The sequence below is a fragment of the Acomys minous genome, assembly GCF_964271855.1.
Source record: "Acomys minous genome assembly, chromosome: 11".
NCBI lineage: Eukaryota > Metazoa > Chordata > Mammalia > Rodentia > Muridae > Acomys > Acomys minous.
The window spans coordinates 44,127,612-44,144,522 of record NC_140492.1 but is presented as its reverse complement, the minus strand read 5'-3'; the positions used below and the strand labels follow the sequence as shown (position 1 = coordinate 44,144,522).

At 41.9% G+C, this 16,911-nt stretch overlaps 1 protein-coding gene across 1 annotated transcript in view; it reads left to right on the top strand.

Moving 5' to 3' along the window:
• The window catches only part of MYH15 (myosin heavy chain 15), a gene marked incomplete at its 5' end in the record, with an annotated part of 125,568 nt that extends 109,373 nt beyond the window's left edge, over positions 1-16,195 (top strand). The window contains 3 exons of the mRNA XM_084802368.1: positions 12,149-12,244; positions 13,433-13,567; positions 15,155-16,195. Of these exons, the coding sequence (XP_084658494.1) occupies positions 12,149-12,244; positions 13,433-13,567; positions 15,155-15,169 (246 nt within the window). The 3' untranslated portion in view covers positions 15,170-16,195. The remainder of the gene's footprint in view (positions 1-12,148; positions 12,245-13,432; positions 13,568-15,154) is intronic.
• Between the last annotated feature and the right edge of the window lie 716 nt (positions 16,196-16,911).

The following is a 16,911-nucleotide window of genomic DNA, read 5'->3' as shown; positions in this document are numbered from 1 at the left end:
TGCTTTTTCTTATTTTTCCATGGGATGTTTGTTATCATTTTTTTATGTAAACAGTTGCATTATAGAACAGTGGTTCACAACCTCCCTAATGCTGTGGCTCTTTGCTACTTCCTCATGTTGTGGTGACCCTCAACTATAAAATTATTTTTGCTGCTATAATTTTACTACCTTTACAAGTAACAATGTAAATATCTGATATGCATGGTGGTCTTATGTGACCCCTGTGAAAAGGCAGTTTTCACCCCCAAAGGGGTCATGATCCACAGGTTGAGAACTGCTCTTATAGAACAAAGTACCAAACCTATAAAATTTTTATATTCATTTCCATGAAGATTGCAGTTTTGCTCTGCTTTGGATTATTTTAGTTTCTTCCTCAACAACATTGACATTCCTCTTGTCTTAATTTAGGGTTGATCTTTGTTTTCTTCTCCTTCTCCTTCTTCTCCTTCTCCTCCTCCTCTTCCTCCTCCTTCTTCTCCTTCTTTAACTCATGATCTCATGAGGTGGTTTTCAGGTTGTGCTGTTCACATATGCCCTTTGGTAGAGTCCCAGGGATTGTATGAGGTGCTTTTCTCATTTTTCCCCAAGTGCTTCTGCAGTGCATTGAGTGTTCCCATTCAGTTACAAACGGCTTCCCACCATCCTGTCAGACAATACCCACTGAACAGCTTTCAGCATTAGGCTAGAACCCTGTGAGTTGAGGATGGTCAAGAAAGATCTCCACACTGATTGATGTTATTATCTGCTTTAGTAATATTCATAATTGATTTTGAGTCAATTTAGTTCACTGTGGTAACATCAAGATACACTTTGTGCTAGAGGACAATATTTTTGTGATAGATCATTTTCAGGTGTCACTTGAAAAAAATGCCATTTGTGGAAGAATACAACTGTGGTTCTCTTTTCCTAGTAAACTCTTTTGGGAAGACTGTGTAACTATGCACTGGACCAACAACCCAGTGTGGCCTTACTGTAAAATAATCTATGGATTGTCCTAACTGCTCATCTGTCTTCTTTATATCTCTGGAAGGTAGAAATTTAAGAGCCTACAAAAAATGTTCCAAAAATGGAAGACATAATAACAGTAGCCTTTCATTGTCTAGAAGGTAAAAACTGCCACTGTGCCATCCACTCAGCTACTTCATTTTGCCTCCTATATTCAGGAATCTCTGCATGCACATTACTCACCCTTTAAATACTTTACCAGAAACATAAGAACAGAGAAGCAAAAATTGGTAGTCACTGTGTGGGGCCTTTTGTTCAGGACCCAGACGTCAGGATGGTGTTACAAGTACAAAGGGTTCACTGACAGTTAAGTTCTGAAAAGCAAGATGGACTCCAAGCAGAGTGTGACAGATAGAACCTCAAGCTGCAGGCTGACACCCACCAAATGTGAAAGGAGGGGTTGGATGGAAAGAGCCCCAGGGAGCTCTGGGTAAATGGTGAGAAAATCTCCAGCACAGAGATTGCCTAATTAGGAGAATTCTGTCAGGCAGAAATGGCCAGACAACAGTATTTACACTTTGCCCTGCTATTCTTGAGTCCAGTTATTGCCTAGAACTTTTGGGGCTTGGTTCTAATGCTGTGACAGAGCCCAAAAGTCCCTACAGGGGAAAGCTGCCATGTGACATCACTTCTCATAGCCCAATGAGAAGTTCTTTTCTGGAAGGGACACCCAACACACAGTCATGGCTACCACAGTTACATAATGTCTAAAAGGGGAGATATGACCTCGGGCCTCACATCCAGGGCTTTACCATCCCACTGCAATGAACATCATTAGCTTCAGCACCCGCTTGCAGCTTTTTTTTTTTTTCAGTTTTCTTCTGCTTAGTCTCCTTTGTTATGCCTGTCTCCTATAGAGGAATTTTAATTCAGAACATGGCTGCTCTGGCAAGAGATCTCATCTAAAAATCTTCTAGGTCTTTGTGATCCAGCTGGAATACAGGTAGACCTTTAATCCCAGAATACAGACCCAAGAAGATCTCTGAGTTCAAGGTCAGCCTGGTATAGAACACGTTTCAGGGAAATAAAAGCTTCAGCGCAGGTGTGGTGGTATACATCTTTAAATCTCAGTGCTCAGTAGGGCAGTGGCATGCAGATCTCTGAGTTGTAGTCAGTTCTGTTCAGTAGTTCAGTCAAGTCACTGATGGAGAGGCAGTACAGAGGAACTGAGTTTGTGGAATTCAGCGGCAATTTTACCAGGAGAATTTGACAGAGTCGGGTTGAAGACAGGACAAGCTAGACACAGATAAAAACAGAAGAAGCCTGAGAATGAAGAGACAGAAGATTAGACCACATTTGTAAAGTTAGTATAAGGTCAATCTGAACAATTCAGGAAAAGCTGAGAGAAGTCAGATTGAATCAGTCAGCTCGGAGAGGTGAAGCAGCCAGCCAGAATTCAGAAAGAGCTAGAAAGTAGTGTTTTAAATTACATGTATTAGCTATAGGCCTAGCTATCAATCAATCAAGACACAGATACTTGTTATATTTTTTTAAATTTTATTTTATTAATTTATTCATATTACATCTCAATGGTTGTCCCATCCCTTGTATCCTCCTATTCCTCCCTCCCTCCCATTTTCCCCTTACTCTCTCCCCACTATGACTGTTCCTGAGGAGGATTACCTCCCCCTGTATATGCTCATAGGGTATCAAGTCTCTTCTTGGTAGTCTGCTATCCTTCCTCTGAGTGCCACCAGGTTTCCCCATTCAGGGGACTTGGTCAAATATGAGGCATCAGAGTACGTGTGAAAGTCAGACCCCACTCTCTTCTCAACTGTGGAGAATGTCCTGTCCATTGGCTACATCTGGGTAGGGGTTTGAAGTTTATGGCCTGTATTGTCCTTGGCTGGTGCCAGAGTTTGAGCAGGACCCCTGGGCCCAAATCTGCCTATCATAATTTTCTTCTTGTAGGTTTCTAGGATCCTCTGGATCCTTCAACTTTGCCATTCTCCCATGCTTCTCTCATCTAGAGTCCCACTAGAATGTCCTCCCCTCTGTCCCAGTTTCCTGGTAAGTGAAGGCTTTCGTGGGACATGCCCCTTGGGCTAATATGCAGATATAAGTGAGTATATACCATTTGAGTCTTTCTGCTTCTGGGTTAGGGTTAGGGTTAGGGTTAGGGTTAGGGTTAGGGTTAGGGTTAGGGTTAGGGCTTCTGGGTTAGCTCACTCATTATGATAATTTCTAGCTCAATCCATTTATCCACAAATTTCAGGAATTCCTTGTTTTTAATAGCTGAATAGTATTCCATAGTGTATATGTACCACAGTTTCTTTATCCATTCTTCTATTGAGGGACACTTAGGCTGTTTCCATGTTCTGGCTATTATGAATAAGGCTGCTATGAACATAGTTGAGCAAATTTTCTTGTTGTGTGCTGGAGTATCTTTTGGCTATATTCCAAGGAGTAGAATAGCTGGGTCTTGCAGAAGCCCTATTCCCATTTTTCTGAGTTAAGACCAGATAGATTTCCAAAGTGACTGTACTAGTTTGCATTCCCACCAGCAATGAAGGAGTGTTCCTCTCTCTCCACATCCTCGCCAGCATATGGTGTCGCTTGAATTTTTGATCTTAGCCATTCTGATGGGTATAAGATGGACTCTCATAGTTGTTTTGATTTGCATTTCCCTGATGACTAAGGAGGTTGAGCATTTCTTTAAGTGTTTCTCAGCCATTTGATATTCCTCTGTTGAGAATTCTCTGTTTATTTCCAAGCCCCATTTCTCAATTGGGTTACTTGGTTTGGTGGTGTTTAATTTCTTGAGTTCTTTATGTATTTTGGATATTAGACCTTTGTCAGATGTAGGGTTGGTGAAGATCTTTTCCCAGTCTGTAGGCTGTCGCTTTGTTCTCTTGACAGTGTCTCCTGCCTTACAGAAGCTTCTCAGCCTCATGAGGTCCCATTTATTAATTGTTGACATTAATGCCTCGGCCATTGGTGTTCTGTTCTGGAAGTAGTCTCCTGTGCCAATGTGTTCCAGGCTCTTCCCCACTTTTTCTTCTAAGTGACTTAGTGTCTCTGGTTTTATGTTGAGGTCTTTAATCCACTTGGATTTGAGTTTTGTGCAAGGTAACAAATATGGGTCCAGTTGCATTTTTTTACATGTAGACATCCAGTTAGACCAGCACCATTTGTTGAAGATGCTATCCCTTTTCCATCGAATGGATTTGGCTTCTTTGTCAAAAATCAAGTGACCATATGTGTGTAGATTCCTATCTGGGTCTCTGATTCGATTCCACTGATCAACCAGCCTATTGCTGTGCCAGTACCATGCTGTTTTAATTACTATTGCTTTATAGTACAGTTTGAGATCATGTATGGAGATTCCTCCGGTGCACCTTTTATTGTACAAGATTGTTTTAGCTATTCTGAGTTTTTTATTTTTCCATATGAAGTTCAGAATTGAACTTTCAAAGTCTTTAAAAAAATTGTGTAGGTATTTTGATAGGGATTGCATTGAATCTGTAGATTGCTTTTGGTAGGATGGCCATCTTTACTATGTTAATTCTCCCGATCCATGAGCAAGGAAGATCATTCCATCTTTTCATGTCATCTTCAATCTCTTTCTTCAGAGTTTTGAAATTTTTTTTCCAACAAGTCCTTCACTTGCTTAGTTAGAGTAACTCCTAAATATTTTATATTGCTTGTGGCTAATGTGAAGGGTGTGGCTTTCCTAATTTCTTCCTCTGCAAGCTTGTCATTTGTGTATAGGAACGATACAGACTTTTTTGAGTTAATTTTGTATCCAGCCAATTTGCTGGAGGTGTTTATCAGCTGTAGGAGTTCTCTGGTAGAATTTTGAGGGTCACTTATGTAGACTATCATATCATCTGCAAATAGGGATAATTTGACTTCCTCCTTTCCCATTTGGATACCCTTGATCTCCTTTTGTGGTCTTATTGCTCTGGCTAGAACTTCAAGTACTATATTGAAGAGATATGGAGAGAGTGGGCAGCCTTGCCTTGTTCCCAATTTTAGAGGAATTTTCTTGAGTATCTCACCATTTACTTTGATTTTGGCTATTGGCTTGCTGTATATAGCCTTTATTATGTTGAGGAGAGTGCCTTGTATCCCCGATCTCTCTAAAACTTGAAACATGAAAGGGTGTTGGATTTTATCAAATGCTTTCTCTGCATCTAAAGAGATGATCATGTGGTTTTTTATTTTCAGTTTTTTTATATGGTGGATTACATTGATGGATTTCCGTATATTAAACCATCCCTGCATGCCTGGAATGAAGCCTACTTGGTCATGATGAATGATATCTTTGATGTGTTCTTGTATTCGTTTTGCAAGTATTTTATTTAGTATTTTTGCATTGATTTTTATAAGAGAAATTGGTCTGAAATTCTCTTTCTTTGTTGAGTCTTTGTGAGGTTTAGGTATCAATGAGACTATGGCCTCATAGAATGGATTTGGTAATGTTCCATTCATTTCTATCTTTTGGAGTAGCTTGAAGAGTGTTGGTATTAGCTCACCCTTGAAGGTCTGGTAGAATTCTGCACTGAAACCATCTGGCCCTGGGCTTTTTTTGGTTGGGAGACTACCAATGATTGATTCTATTTCTGAAGGGGAAATGGGACTATTTGTTTATCTGTTCTTCACTCAACTTTGGCAAGTGAAATTGATCAAGAAAATCATCCATTTCCCTTAGGTTTTCAAATTTTGTGGTATATATGCCTTCAAAGTAGGATCTTATGAGTCTTTGTATTTCTTCAGTGTCTGTTGTTATGTCTCCTTTTTCATTTCTGATTTTGTTGATTTTAATACTGTCTCTCTGCCTTTTAGTTAGCTTGGCTAATGGTCTGTCTATCTTGTTGATTTTCTCAAAGAACCAGCTCTTGGTTCTGTTGATTCTTTGGACTGTTTTCTTGGTTTCTAATTTGTTAATTTCAGCCCTGTGTTTGATTATTTCCAGACATCTACTCCTCTTGGGTGTTTCTGCTTCTTTTTGTTCTAGGGCTTCCAGTTGTGTCGTTAAGGTGCTTATGTGCGATGCTTCCAATTTCTTTTTAAAGGCATTTAGTGCTATGAATTTTCCTCTTATCACTGCTTTCAATGTATCCCACAAATTTGGGTATGTTGTTCCTTCATTTTCATTGAATTTCAGGAAGTCCTTGATTTTTTTCTTTATTTCTTCCCTGACCCAGGTGTCATTTAGCAGAGAGGTGTTTAGTTTCTATGTATGTGTAGGCTTTTTGTTAGTTCTGTAGTTGTTGAATTGCAGCCTAAGACCATGGTAATCTGATAGGATACAAGGTATTATTTCGATCCATTTGTATCTTTTGAGGCTTGCTTTGTGACCTACGATGTGATCAATTTGGAGCAGGTTCCATGGGGTGCAGAGAAGAAGGTATATTCTTTCTTGTTTGGGTGAAAGGTTCTATAGATATCTGTTAGAACCATTTGATTCATGGCATTGGTTAATGACGTTATTCCTCGGCTTAGTTTCTGTTTCAATGACTTATCCTTCAGTGAGAGTGGGTCTCCCACTATTATTGTGTGGGGATCGATGTACAGTTTAAGCTTCATTAGGAGATCTTTTACAAATGTGGGTGCCCTTGTATTGGGAGCATAGATGTTCAGGATTGTGATGTCATCTTGGTTGATTTTACCTTTGATGAGTATGAAATGTCCTTCCTCATCCCTTTTGATTAATTTTGATTGAAAGTCTATTTTGTTCAGTATTAAAATGGCTATGCTTGCTTGCTTCTTGTGACCATTTGCTTGGAATATTTTTTCCAATCTTTTACCCTGAGATAATGGCTATCGTTATGGGTGAGATGTGTTTCTTGAATGCAGAAGAATGTTTGATATTGCTTATGCATCCATTCAGTTAGTCTGTGTCTTTTTATTGGAGAATTGAGACCATTGATGTTGAGAGATATTAATGACCAGTGACTGTTAAGAGTCTTAATTTTGACGTTGGTTCCAGTCTAGCATTTGTGTAGTTGTTTCTTTTGCCATGGTATAGTTATCTATTTCCTGAGTAGTTTTGGTTGTAGCTTATCCCTTTGGGATGGAGCTTTCCTTCTAGTACCTTCTGTAAAGCTGGATTTGTGAATAGGTACTGTTTGAATTTGTTTTTGTAATGGAATAGTTTGTTTTCTCCATCAATGGTTGTTGATAGTTTTGCTGGGTAAAGTAGTCTGGCCTGGCACCTGTGGTCTCTTAGGGTTTGCAGGATCTCTGTCCATGCCCTTCTGGCTTTTATGGTCTCTGCTGAGAAGTCGGGTGTCATTCTGATAGGTTTGCCATGAAATGTTATTTGGCATTTTTACCTTGCAGCTTTTAATATTTTTTCTTTGTTCTGTAAGTTTTGTGTTTTGATTATTATGTAAAGAGCAGTTTTTCTTTTCTGGTCTATTCTATTTGGTGTTCTGTATGCCTCGTGTATGATTATAGGCATCTCTTTCTTTAGATTGGGGAAATTTTCTTCTATGATTTTGTTGAGAATAATTTCTGGGCCTTGGAGTCTGATATCTTCTCTTTCTTCAATGTCTATTATCCTCAGATTTCCTCCTTTCATGGTGTCCTTGATTTCTTGGATGTTTTGTGTCAGGATTTTTCCAGATTTGGCGTTTTCTTTAATGGTTGCTTCAAGATCTGTGACTGTGTCTTCTAAGCCTAAGATTCGTTCCTCCACCTCTTGGATTCTGTTAGAAAAGCTCGCCTCTGTGTTGCTTGACTTCTTCTCTGAGGTCTCATGTTCTTGTTTTTCTTCTGTCTGTGTGTTTATCATTGAATCCATTTTTCATCTTCAGATCTTGAACTGATTTTTTGATTTCTTTCATCTGATTGTTTGTATATTCCTGAGTTTCTTCTATTGCCTCTGTATAGGTCTTCAGAGCTAGAACCGTTTTATTGATTTCTTTCATCTGGTTGTTTGTATTTTCCCTAAAAATTTCCAGTTTCATTCTATGGGCTTCTTTTATGTCTCTCACGTGTTTGGCTGTGTCTTCTAGCATTTGATTATGAATTTTGTTTGTTTCCTCCATTATCATCCTCATTTTTAAGGATTTGAGGTCATTTTCTTGTATTTCCATTGTATTTGAGTTCTCTGGTTTGTTTTCTTTGGGATAGCTGGGATCTGGAGACGTCATATTGTTTTGGGTTTTTTTTTTTTTTTTTTTTTTTTTTGCGTATGCTTTTACACTGTCCTTTAGACATCTTGCCGTCTCTGTTTTTGTTGGGTAGCTTCCAGAGTTGGGTGGAGGGAGTCTGATGATAGATTCACCTGATTTCTCATGATTTCCCTAAGCCAGAAGCTCTGTTGCTTCACTGGTGTGGATGGCAGGAGGCTAGCCCTGTCGTTTTGGACTCTCACAGCCAGTGGTCCTCAGCTCCCCTGTACTGTGTGTCCTGCAATTGTTCTGAGTCTCTGAATGTGTGTTGGGTCAGGTCATAGTGTCCACAGCCTTTTGGGTCCCCTGCCAAGACCAGCCAGGAACCCTGGGCCTGAACCACGCGTCAAGCTCTGCTAGATTGTCAGGGCCCAAACTGTCTGCTGAGCTAAGGTAGGGACTCTGGGCCCAACCCACACACCAAGCTCCGCTAGGGACTCTGGGCCCAAAATGCACGCAGAGTCCAGCCAGAGTTTCTTGGCTGGGACTGCACACCAAGCTCAGCTAGATTCTTTGGGCCCAAAGCGTGTGCCGTGGTCAGTTATAGTTTCAGGGCCTGAACCTCCCACCAAGCTCAGCCAGGAATTCTGGACTCAAACTGCACACAGGGTCCAACCAGAGTCTTAGGGTCTGGACTGCGCAAAAAGCTACGCTAGAGTCTCTGGGCTCAACCTGTCCGCCAAGTGCAGTTTGGGACTCTGGCCCCAAACCACACACCGAGCTCAGCCAGGGACTCTGGACCCACACTGCATGCTGAATTCAACCAGGGCTTCTGGGCCTAAACTGTGCAGAGAGTCTAGCCAGAGTCTCAGTGCCACGATGTGTGCAAAGTTCAGCTAGAGTCTCTGGGCCCAACTTGCCCACCAAGTCCTGCTAGGGACTCTGGGCCAAAACTGCTCACTGAGCTCAGCCTGCATCTCAGCAGGGGAATTGTGCACTGAGTTGCGCTTGGGTCTAAGGGGCCAAAATGCATGCTGTGCTCAGCTAGTGTCTCAGCAATGGAACTGTGCGCTGAGCTAAGCTAGCATTTCCGGTGGAACTGCATGCTGAGCTGAGCTAACGTCTCCGTGGCAGAAGTGTGCCCTGAGTTGAGCTTGGATTACCGGGGTTGAACTGCACACCGAGTCTAGTTTGGGTCTCAGGTCATGAGTCTAGTTTGGGTCTCAGGTCATGAGTCGTGAGCCCAGTTGACCTTGGGTCTCGGAGCCCAGATCGAGCCGTGGGGCCCAAATCCTGCCCAGAGTCCCCTCTCCCGCAGGAACTCCCACTGGCCACCACACTAATCGCCTCCATTGGAGGGATCCGAGCTGCAAACCTCAGCCGCCGCTGCTGCTGCCGCTGCCACTCACTTGTTATATTTTAAAATAGCCTTAGTTAACCTGGGGCAGGGCAGATATCAATCCTCTAAACTACTTTCCATAGTAGGGCCTCAGGCATGGGATTCCTGTCTCAATCCCATGCCATTTGCTTTTAATAACTTCTATCAAGCTACCTCCCATCCATAATCCCATATCCTTGTTCATGTTCTTCATCTGGGCCGGATTCTCCATCCACACCAGCCATGTGCTTCTCCACTTCCTCCCTTCACTTCAGGTCTCTCTTTTTTCTTCCCATGATTCCTCTCTCTCTAAGCCCCACCTATCTCCTTTGCCCTGCCCAGGTGGGATGGTTTTGTATTAAGCAAACATTGGGTCACACAGACAGAAAGCAGTGGTTAGCACAAAAATACATCAGACTATCCCACAACAAGAAAGAATGAGCTTATTTAGAAGTAAGTTCTCAGAGGCTGGAAACATTCTAGGCCTAGATTAGCAGTGGCTAACTGTTCAAAGGCTAGTAGCTTCCAGGCCTATGCCTAAATTAGCAGACAGAGGCAGTAAACCTCCAAGATGACAATTCCTTCAGAAGAATAAAAGTTACTTTAACATCCTTCTCAGTAAATTGTCAGAAATCACAGTAAACAGATAATATAAATTTCTTTTTTATTAAATATTTTTTACATATACCTTTATATTATTACACATATATACAATAAACTACCTATAGTAAGAAGAACCAAGAAGCAATCCGGAATTATATAAATGCTACCTTCATAGTGTTTTGGTTAACCTGCATTCCCTGTATATTCAGGTAAATGAATTTTACTCCTTCTCAAGTATCTGATGGGGTTGAAGACCAGATAGTTTAGTTTTATAATTAAGCTTACTTGTTTATGAGTTAAGATGTTTTTAGGTCTAGATAGGTGTTTTAAGTTGATAATGACAAGATATGATAGATATTGATTTATATTCAGAATTTTAGATGCACCAAGATAGGAAAGTTGTTTTCTTCAAGACTGCCAAATACAAATATAAATTTCTTAAGCTTTGTGGATAAAAATTTAAATTTCTTAAGCCTAATATATATGGGTAGAAATGGAGGAGGGATTTTATTTAAAACATGGACTAGCCTCAGCTCCCCAGCCTGGCTGAGCCCTACGTGGTCTCATTGGGCTGACTAATCATAAGATCAATATTGAATTGTATGATGTCATTATATAATGACTGGGAGGGTGATTTCAGGTGTTGGAAGTATGCTGGGCAGTGGTGGCACACACCTTTAACCCCAGCACTTGGAAGGCAGAGACAGGCAGATATTTGTGAATTTGAGGCCAGTCTGGTTTATAGAGTGAGTTCCAGGACAGCCAGGGCTACATAGAGAAACCTTGTATTAAAAAACAAACAAACAAACAAACAAACAAACAAAAACTCAGTCTGGTGTTGGAAATACCATAGCTAAACCAATGCAAGAGGGAATAGGGAGAATGCTGTGGGCCATGGGGGGGCGGGGGGGGAGATAATCCTGTCAATAGTTGGATTTTCTGGGGTAGTACTAGGACCTATGTCACACTCTAAAGTCAGTTTCCATCACTATGACAAAAGACCTTAGTGATCCCTCATGTTGTTCCTGTTGCTTTGGCTGGGGAGGTGTATGACATAGAGCAACAAAACTGCCTATCTCATGGCCAGGAAAATGAAGGGAAAGTGGGCTGGGATCCACTGCTTCCTTCAGGCACGATAACCAGTGAGCTAAAGACTTTCTATTAGACCCCATCTTTTGAAGGTCTTACCACCACCTGATGCCAATCTGTGGCTGAGCCTTTAACACTGGACTTTAACATCTTTGGGGAGATATATTTGATAGAAGAGGCAAACTGGAGCCAGTACAGAAATGAGAATAGAAGTAGATCCTGATCAAACTAGTCCCTTATTCTTTGGAAGGAAGAGGCACTTGATTTCTTTGGAGGTTCAATAGCTTTGAATAGAAAATCCTCTAGAGCTTTCAGGGGTACAGAAAGAGGGCCAGGAGCATGAAGAGTCCCACCAACGTGCTTCTTTCTTAGAATGCCAGACACTCCCTGGAGAGCTGTTGAGAGACCCCACCTCCCCATGTCTCCTTTCTCCAGCTCAAGCCTAGACAGTGACAGAGGGGAGGATGATGGCCATACCAGGATCCACACCACTTGCAGACCTTTCCTCGCCTTCTTTGCTGGTGCCCGTGACAAAATTCTGAGAAACTCAGCTTTTCAATAGTTTATCACATGAAGCCAAGGGCCAATTCAGAAGTTCAGGGGTTAAATTCATTCAATTGAGGGATTTTGGATTTCCATTTTGCATAAGTGGCTTTTATGATAATACATCTTATTCCTAGTAAGCTATCTCATGCAAGGGTAGCTTATCTGGAATGAAAAGACTAAAGAATATATCAAACTTAATCAAACCAAAACCTTGACTTCCATTTAAGCAAATGCTGGTGACTGCTGTGAGGATCAAGAGAAAAGTCATGGCCATTTCCCAGAGCCATTCGTTACTTCCTCCAAACTTAGGATGAATAGAGTTTAACGTATTTTCAAAAGCACTGTTGTCAGATGATTTATATTTTAAAAAAAAACAACCTTTACTTCCTCATGTGAGAGTACAATCAGTTGCACACTGCTAGATCCTTCAAATGACTTTCCCATGCATGCGTATGCATTTCAGGCAGAAGAAGATAAGAAACATCTAAGCAGAATGCAGGCTCTGTCTGATAAACTTCAGCTGAAAGTGCAGAGTTACAAGCAGCAAGTGGAAGCAGCGGTAAGTGCTAGTTCCAGCATCCTGGGTTTCCCAGCCATTGCTTTTGGTTAATACTCTGAGCTGGGGAAGAGCTCAGCAGAGACAACCATCTGGACACCACATCTGCCCATTCTCTGCTTTTATGTAAGTTAGCACCAGAGCTTGTAGCAGAGGAAAATGTGTTGCCTTTCCCTGTAGGAAGCCAGACCTCTCTCCCCTGACCCAGTGGCTATACTCAAACATATGCATAACCAGAAATGAGCCAAGTAAAATCAGAGTGGCCTGCAGGGTTGGCGAATTCTTGTAGGGTTTCATTGTGGTCCTCCTTCAACTTTGGACTTTGAGTGAATACAATCACAATTTATAATACTTTTTTTTTTCTGATGAGTCTGGATACAATGTGAACAAAACCACCATCATTGAAATATCTCTATTCCTTTGCTAATTGTTTTTAATTGCCTCAGTTTACCTTTTACATAAAGTATCAAACATCACAGAATCCTTAAAGTAATAATATGTTAAAGGGTAAGTGCCATATGTGTTTAGCTTATACCTACAAATATTTTGATGGGTTTTCAATTGTATGAGTTGGTCCTATGTCCAAGAACTACTTATTGTCTCATAATTAGAAAAGACAACCACCTCTTCCTGGGGAGGGGACGGGTTAGGATGTGAATTGGATTTTAAACCAATAATTGTGATTGCTCTGGTATGCAAGTGTATGAAAGTTATACCACCTGAAATTAGTGGAAAGGAACACCCATTCTGAATTCCCAGGGGACAACAGCTATAAAATGGACCTCTGTTCCTATTCTTTAAGAAAAATTCCTCATTTTATTTTCCTTTATATGTATGAGCATTTTGCTTACATTCATCATTGGATAAAGATTTTATATAAATCTTTACATGATTTTATGGTGCCTACCGAGGCCAGACGAGGGCATCAGATCCTCTGAAACTGGAGCTACAGGTGGTTGTGTGTGTATTCAGAAGGAAACCTGAGCCTTCTGGAAGAGCAGGAAGGGCTCCTAACTGCTGAGTCATCCAGCTTCCATCCCTACTCTTCAGTCCTCATCTCAATGTCTTGTGGCAAAATAACATATTCCACTCAGTGCTGAGTTTATAGTCCTCTCTGTTTTCAAGACTCTTATTTCAGAGCCTATGTAGGAGTAGCCGTGCCCTCACTTTCTGTGTTTTTCATCTTTATAGGAGGCACAAGCTAACCAATATCTTTCCAAGTATAAGAAGCAGCAATACGAGCTGAGTGAAGCCAAGGAGAAGGCGGAGGCTGCAGAATCTCAAGTTAATAAGCTCAAAGCTAAAGTGAAGGAGCTTGAGAAAAAGGTACAGCCCGCTCTGTGGTGCCTAACAGCCTACTGTTCTAGGGCTCCTAGCATTGCATGGGTTAGTGTAGCAACAAGTGTCTCGTTTTCCTCTTCATGTCTTTTTAGAAAACAGCCAAAGAAGCCAAATAAAGTTCTTTCCCCAGTTACTTAACTCTACTTGTATAGGGAGGATGGACGTGCTAAGCCTTTGAGTTGGAAAAGATTCTAGTTTTCTTCATCCAGTGCTTCATCCCAGGTTAACCTGTAAGCTTGGAGCCTTGGACCTTTGACTCATTTGTGTAGGAATAGTCACGGATTCATGGAGCAAAGGGGATATCAAAAGTACAAATGGATCTCAAAATTATGAGTGAATTCTTTTTCACAGTAGACAAGCATGTCAGTTTGTATCGGGACAAAACTGAAACTAGGGGAAAGATCATCAAAAGTGAGCCAGGTTCTTCCCCAAAGCACAGAAATACCTTTCCATGTCTCCAAAGTTTGCTGAATGGCCGTTGGAACACAGTAGTGGGAGCCAGTGCATCACTGTAAAGAGAAGCTGGGAGGAGTGAACAACAGTGAACTCCGAAATAGATGCTGGGCAGGGACAGGGAGTCTCCTCCTTGATGAGTTTCCCTAAAACACAGTTTTTATGTGACATCTGGGTTTAGGATATGGGAATAAAAGGTATTTGATAGTATAGTAGCTGCCTTTCTAAAATGTCTGAATAGTAGTCAGCACGGTTCCCAGCACAGATGGCATCCTCCATTTTCAAAAACTGGTACATGCCTAGCCTTCTCATTTCTGGTCACCCTTCAAAGTAAGCTGATAGGATTGCCAATAATAAATATTGACCTTGTGAAAGGAGGCTAAAAGTGGTTACTTGGAAGACATTGAGATCTAAGTCAGGGAAGCCTGTGTCATTGGCGGCCCAGAGAGTTCTCACTGCTGCCTGAACAGCTGTCTCAATGTTAAGCCCCAGTTGGAGAGCTGTAGGGGAGTGATTTGAATGCTGGCCTCATTTGGAGATTCAGAGTCTCCTATGCAGAGCCATCTAGCAAGGCCATATGAAGAGTTGTTTAGGGAGGGAGGGGTCTCTCATGTGCTCCAACTATCCTCAGCTTCAGGAGGTCACCGGGCCTCCAGAATACACCCATGCATTTCACCTTGTCATGGTTGTGTCCATGAATGAGTAAAACAAGTGAAGTGGAAATTGCTTCTTGCGGGAGATGAACAGGAAAACCTTGCTGGGCAGTGTGATGACTAATTGTTCCCCATTCGCAGAAGAAAAGCCTAAAACCCTTCAACTGTCATAATAAATACAGGGAAAGGATTTCCTGGTGCAATTGTGTGTGAGGAACAAGCTGGTGATGGGGTTGCAGAGTTTCCCATGGGGGAGGGGAGGCAAAATGGAGGAGCATGTCCTTGGGGTGAGTCACCAGGGTCAACTCTCTGCAAGCTGATACTTGCTTCAATTTTCCACCATCTCCTTTGAAGCCTATGGAAGCCTGCTTCCCTCTGGAAAAGGCTCACATGGCTCTGGGCATGCTCCACTCCTCACAGTCTCTGGAATTTCATAGACCACACTGACGTGCATTCTACTTTCCAGGTTCGAGAAGAATAAGGAGTTTCTTTTTTATCAAAAGACAACAGCTGAAAGAAGCAAGTCCTTAAGAAATAAATGTTTCTGTGGCATGAAGTCAGGCTAAGAAGATGATAAGAAAAACATACTAATCCAAAAGAATATCAATTCTTCTTGGATTGATGAACGGCTTTTTGATTCTCAAAGGCAGCATATTTTCTCCTAAAATTTCACACAAAAGACTAAACAGATATAAGAGTAAATTGTGATGTTAGAAGAAGATATATTTATTTTTTCCTCTGTATCTTCAAGCATAGGCTCAGAGAAGAACCCTTAGACGATGCTCCATGGAGTCTGGCACATGATAGGGAATGGCTTTGAAGTTATCTAACTTTGCTTGACTCATCCCTTTATCTTGGGATGAGTGGTATGCTTGAGTCCTTGGCAGCCCAGAGAGATCTCACCGCTGCCTGAACAGCTTTCTCAAAGTTAAGCCCCAGGGGAAGGGTCCTAGGCGAGTGCTCCCTGCTTGTGTGGGCTATAACCACATAGCCCTGCTTCATATCAGTGAGACAGGTTGTACAGGCTCTGGGTTGTGACAGTGGAGCTAAACAGGATGGACACATCCAGGATTTCATTCCTTGCATGGTTCTAGACTAAAGTTGGGCACAAGCAAACATCTTTAGCAGGTTTACTAGGTACTTTATGTGCATAAAGTTACTATATGTCCCAAGCACTATGACAGTTGAAAAATATTGCCCCAGGCCCAAGGTGAGCTCTCAGTAATCAGCTACCCTGGAGCTATTTCCTCCAGCCTCCTGCCGGTCTCCTTCAACTTTGAAGGCATGAGTTCAGGTCTAAGGCAACCAGCACCAGCTTCACCAGAGGAACACCTGGCCTTGCTGTAGAGGCTGGGGATGAGGACATATGCAAACAGTTTGTCCCTTACAGCTTGCTTCAACCTCACTGAGTGAGAAGCTCTTCCCCCATCTCTGTGCAGCTCACTACAGCCACTTCAGGCCCAGCACCCACACCCCTGTAAAGCTGAATCCTGACAATAAACCCTATTCTCTGTCATTATCAGTGGTTCTGCCTTTCTATCCAACCATACTTACCTGGGTTCTTTAAGATTAATCCAGTGTTGCCAAAGGAGCAAGGCCAAAGGAGCAAGGCCTGTTTTTGTTTGGCCTTCTCCACATACAAGTGTTGATGTTTAGATTTCTCTCTTTCTCTCTCTCTCTCTCTCTCTCTCTCTCTCTCTCTCTCTCTCTCTCTCTCTCAACACGTTTTTTTAAAAAGATTGTTTATTATTTATATAGTGTGTAGGCGGAACACTATATATTAGCCCAAGAGGCATGTCCCACGAAAGCCTTCACTTACCAGGAAACTGAGACAGAGGGGAGGAGGACATTCTATTGGGACTCTAGATGAGAGAAGCATGGGAGAATGGCAAAGTAGAAGGATCCAGAGGGTCCTAGAAGCCTACAAGTAGAACATTATGATAGGCAGATTTGGGCTCAAGGGTCCCGCTCAAACTAAGTCACCAGCCAAGGACAATACAGGTGGTAAACTTTAAACCCCTACCCAGATCTAGCCAATGGGCAGAACAGTCTCCATACTTGAGTGGAGAGTGGGATATGACTTTCTCACATACTCTAGTGCCTCACCTTTGACCATGTCCCCTGGAGGGGGAGACCTGGTGGCACTCAGAGGAAGGACAGCAGGTTACCGAGAAGAGACTTGATAACCTATGAGCATATACAGGAGGAGATAATCCCCCTCAG